Source organism: Chiloscyllium punctatum, chromosome 10 (genome assembly GCF_047496795.1).
Source record: "Chiloscyllium punctatum isolate Juve2018m chromosome 10, sChiPun1.3, whole genome shotgun sequence".
Taxonomy (NCBI): Eukaryota; Metazoa; Chordata; class Chondrichthyes; order Orectolobiformes; family Hemiscylliidae; genus Chiloscyllium; species Chiloscyllium punctatum.
The window spans coordinates 28,410,807-28,415,847 of NC_092748.1; the positions used below are offsets into that span (position 1 = coordinate 28,410,807).

General features: G+C 40.4%; 1 protein-coding gene across 1 annotated transcript; it reads right to left on the reverse strand.

Annotated features, from left to right (window-relative positions):
* Positions 1 to 203: 203 nt before the first annotated feature.
* Positions 204 to 4,277, reverse strand: LOC140481751 (secreted phosphoprotein 24-like). Its single transcript, XM_072578287.1, has 9 exons — positions 4,070 to 4,277; positions 3,822 to 3,925; positions 3,283 to 3,411; positions 2,881 to 3,012; positions 2,724 to 2,768; positions 2,093 to 2,137; positions 682 to 726; positions 390 to 434; positions 204 to 257 (listed from the first exon to the last, which is right to left on the reverse strand). Exons 1-9 carry the CDS (start codon positions 4,119 to 4,121, stop codon positions 204 to 206), a joined length of 651 nt encoding a protein of 216 aa, XP_072434388.1. The 5' UTR covers positions 4,122 to 4,277.
* Positions 4,278 to 5,041: the final 764 nt, after the last annotated feature.

Below are 5,041 nucleotides of genomic sequence, written 5' to 3' on the forward strand. Positions count from 1 at the left end.
CATTTTTAATGTGATCCACAGAACACAAGATAACAACATACACCGAAGGACAGAACATTTACAAATTATAAAATCTCCCAGTTACAGTAAAATGTACAGTCAGGAACCCCAGGTCCCCTTATCATTATGTATGAAAAAATAAAGTCCAATTGATACATCTTCTTTAATCAGAATGAGGCTTTGTGTTCACATCAAGCTCAGCTTTATAGAAGTTTCATTCCTGGTTCGTGTCGGGATCTTGAATCTTCATGGTATTCCTGGAATGAACAGAATGAATACAATGGTCATCATTGGATGGACTGAGTTCAGTCTGAGTTCCGTGTTTATTGTTAATGATGATCATGTTCGAGAGACGGTTCTCTGGCACAATTTCCCCAGTTTATACTTACATTTGAAGACATATCGAGCGATGTTTCTGATGACTTGCTTCTCATCTGTATTAAAATATTCAGATTAATCAGTTTATCATCAGGAAAGAGTGAGATATTTTGTAACTAGTATTGAATTTATTAAACAATAAATGGGAAAATATTAACTCTTGATATTTATGCTCTCCACATTAAAGTAAATAAATAAACTCACAAAACTGCCTCAGATGCTATTGTCATGCAGCTGGGCCCAGTCATCATTAGTTTATTCAAATTACTAATTATCTGACACAATCTTTCAAATTATACTCACATTGAGAGACACCTCAATTGATGTTTCTGTTGATTCGCTGTTCATCTGTAATAACGAGATTTATAATTTATAATTTAATACTTTTGTAGATAATCTTGATCACCACAAAGCAAAAGCTTTAAAAACTATCAGATTATAAATGAAGAACTGGTGAAACTTTAGATTTCTGGATTGGGGTTTAGCAACTGGGCCCAGGTGAATTCCACGGTGACGAGAAAGCTTGCTAATCCGAGTTCCAAGAGTTGACTGGTCAGCTTCTTGGTGATTTGCAAGGCTCAACAGTGAAGCCTTGCCTCTCAAGAAGCTGCTGCCAATCAGAGGCCATCAGCCTTTGGGTCTTAGAGGTCATTCTGGAAGTAAGCTGGTCAGTCTTTATGCTTCAGTCCCCAGGGGGTGTGGTTTCTAAGGGCAGGATGTCAAGGGGTATCGGAGTTAAGGGATGTTTCAGTAGTCACCTCCCCCTGCCCCCACTCCCATCCTCCATCCCTGTTGTTACTTGTCCCCAGAGTGAAGCAATTGGAGGCCTCCCCAACCAGGCAGCAGGTCACTTGGGTTTCCCAGTTGCCAACTTTTCTCACCTGCCAGGAAGGTAGCTGATCGTTGAGCCCCTTGTGACCATGAATTGACCACTTCAGGTCCACAATTGCTGGCAAATGGAGAGGGAACTGTTCATCCGGCACTAATTACTGAGATGGTGAGATGGGAGGAGGTGTGTTACCACCGCAATTCACTCAGTGATTTGCCCCAACCACCACATTCTTCTGGGATGGGTAAGAGTGCATCCTCAGTAATGGAATGGAGAAATATTCACTCCTATTCTCTGAAAGTCAAGACAGCAATAATTAACCAACTCTTGGGCAGTGGGACAGTAATGTTGATGGATAAACTACTGGAAGTTGTATTGACCTTTCCACATAAAGAAATGATGAGGGGAAAGTAACATCCTCATGAAACCATCGGTTGTGCTTGTCTTGTTATTAAAGTTCTTGTCAGTGGCAAGTATTTTCTGTGAATCTAAAAAATTCTAGGAAGTAGCTAACAGCTACTAGGCATCAATCCAACAAATCCATGAACAACCCAACAAGAACTGAGTATCAGGATCCCCTCAACCACAGCCTTTAGGTGGGTATTCAATGCATCAATTCCTCAGACTCTACAGTGATGATCCCAGGTTTCAACAGGCTATTGGCAGTCAATAATTATCCAATGATGTATCAGTTAGCTCAGTGTTCACAGTCTGATACAGAATAATGCCAACAGTGTAGAATCAATTCCTGCACCAGTGTGGAATCAATTCCTGAGGTAGTTCTTGAGACTGCCCTCAACTTGCCCCATGGCACGACCCATAATTCCCTGTCTCGTTTAATGAGGATGAAGAGAAAGTGATAAACATCCAATGTGAAATACTTACATCCGGAGAGTCCTCAAGCGTTATTTCTGTTGACTTGCTTTTTACCTGGATTAAAATATTTAAGTTATGTATTTAGCACTGTGCAAATAATTTTGAGCTGTACAATCATTTCCAAACAAAAGCTTTAATGATATCAGATTATAACTAAGGAGATGATAACATTTTGAATTTCAGAGTCATGATTCTTTGACACAGTGTTGCAGTGGAGCAATCCCTCGCAATCCAGTTCTAAAACAATGGAGCTGTAATGTTGATGGTTATAAAAATGCAGACTATCCTCCAACAGTTGGAATTTATTGTGATGTATCTGCAGGTCCCCTCTAAGTCACACCAATAAATAATGTCTATTATTAGTGAGAGATTGTGTCCTCCTAATGCCAACATTTTCATCTACCCAGTCATGTGAACGTGCAGCTGATAATATTCTCAGGGAAGAATAAACGCTTCCCATAGGATTTCTCCCTCACCTACACCTACACCAACACATGCTGTCCTGCCAAATCTCAAACCAGACCAAATTAACATCTCATTCTCCTTTCTGAGCATAGTTACATACTAGAATTTATTAATTTTTTTGATAATTCTGTGCACCAAGAAAATAATCTGACAAAAATTGTAAGTTTCTACTCACCTTTGGTGATTCCTCAATTGACAGGGGTTTTGCTTGGGTTTTGACCTATAATGAAATATTAATATTGAAATAATTAACTCAGTAGAACAATGAGAAATGTAAATTTCTGAAATGATAGAACTCCCATTATCCTTGATGGGTAAAATTGTGAGGTTACCTCAATACTGTTTTCGCTCGATTCTGATGAGTCACTGTTGCTGTCAACCGTCTTCAACCCTCGACACTCTACATCAATGTCGACAACCTCATCAGCAAAATATGCAACATGGCTTTTGCACAAGCCTCTCTCCTGTTATAACAAAATTGATTACATTTACTGTCAACACTCTTTATAACAATACTCAGTAAACATATTGCTTTGGATGATGGAATGCAACATACTTGGCTCCTTTCCGTAATATAACTGGTGCATATTCCCAAGTCCTAACATCTCTGAATGGGTTGATTAAAAATAATCACATGGCCCTTTCTAAAATGTAGCACAGAATAAATGGCTCATTCAATGATATACCTGTGTACCTATGAGTATTCGAATGTGACAAAGCAATTTAGAACTTACAGCAGCCTTTCTGGGACGGAAGTGACAGCTGGGATCATCAAATTCCAGTCCAGAATTCTTGGAGCAGACAGTTTCTTTCACGGAGAATGTTAAATCCACATTGTACGACAATTTCCCTGTGTGTTGAATCTAACGAGAAGAGAAATGGTTCATTAGTGTCTGACGATATCTGGTGCTCTTACTCAGGGGGGGATTCACCCATCAGTGCAAATGTAATAAAGCACTCAATTGGCTGGATGGCTGGCTTGTGAGTCCAAGTGATGCCAAAAACAAGGGTTCAATTCCCGCACTAGCTGAGGTCAACATAAAGGTCACACCTCCTTGACCTCACCCCTCATCTGAGGTGAGTGATCATCAGGTTAAGCAATAAGCAGTCTTGTCTGTCTAAAGACAGACCAGCCTTATGTTGCTCTGGGTCTATAGTGACATTACATTTACCTTTAATATAACATTCTGCTCCTGTTCAATCATCAGTACTAAACTGTAATATTCTTGTAGAGTTTAGAGAGTGAAACAGGCTGAGACCAGGCCACACTTACATCCTTCACCCTTCTCCTGGTTATCCCACACAGATTGCTGGTCTCGGTGATTTGGTTCAGTTTTATAACAGACGCTCTCAAAGCATCCTTAGGGCTCGGTATTCCTGTTGATAGAGAAAAGGAAAGTTGTACAAAACATTCCAGAACTTTTCAGCGAATTATTTTCTAACCTCGGTGATATCTGAGGGAGTGAACCTCATTGGCAATAACTCGTTGGTTGATGAGGAGCCGCTCTCTCTGGGACCTACCTGAGCAGTGGAGAATCTGCACTGCAGCAATGGTGAGGAGGAAGGCTTTCATTCTGCCTCTTGTGTGATCAGCTGGCTGCTTTCTCAGAGTAAAGGAGCTGCTTCTCTCTCTTGCTCTGCCCTTTCCTTGCTGCGTTCAGTCTTTATATCCTGTGCCTCCACCACAATCAAACACTGACTCATATTTACTCAGTTTGGTCCTGGGCAGGGGAAGCTGCTGCCAAGTGGCTCAAATATGGGCAGAACTTCCTCCCAGTATCGTCATCATGTTTAGATTTAGTGAGATCAGAAATTATTCCACAGAATATGAAATAATCAACTGTCAGAGCACAGGAAATGATCACCTGTAACTTGGACAAACTCACACTCAGATCCCTAGGTAATTCACCGAGATTATGTTTCCAACCACATTCACGGGATATCATTATGATTAACTATTTTGTAACATTCCCTGATTTCACCTCACCTCAGCTCTTCTACTGCTCACGCCTTAATTCATCCATTTAGCTCCTCCAGAAGTGACTTTTCCAACCTGGAGACCTGGTTACTTTCCTGCTTTCTAATTTCAATAAACTTGAGATCATCCAGATATCTGCTGCGGAGGGCCTAACTTCATCCAAATCTATTCACCCCTGTGCTCATTAACCTACATTATCAACCAGTTTAAAAAGTGCTCAGACTTTTAAATTTGAATCCTGGATTTCATAATTCTTGCCACGTTTACCTCTGTAGTCTCCGCCAGCCCAACTCTGTGAGATATCTGCACGCATTCCATCCTGGTCTTAAGTGTCTATCGATGGAATTGCCTAGATAAACTCTGGAATTCTCTCTCCATATCTCTGTCCTTCTCTTGGTCACTTTTTCCCGTGAGGATTCTCTATTGTATTTAATTTCTTGACAGAGCATTTGCTTACCTAATCTGATATTTATTTTTGTAACTCAGTATTGGCTTTAATTTGATAAGACTGCTGT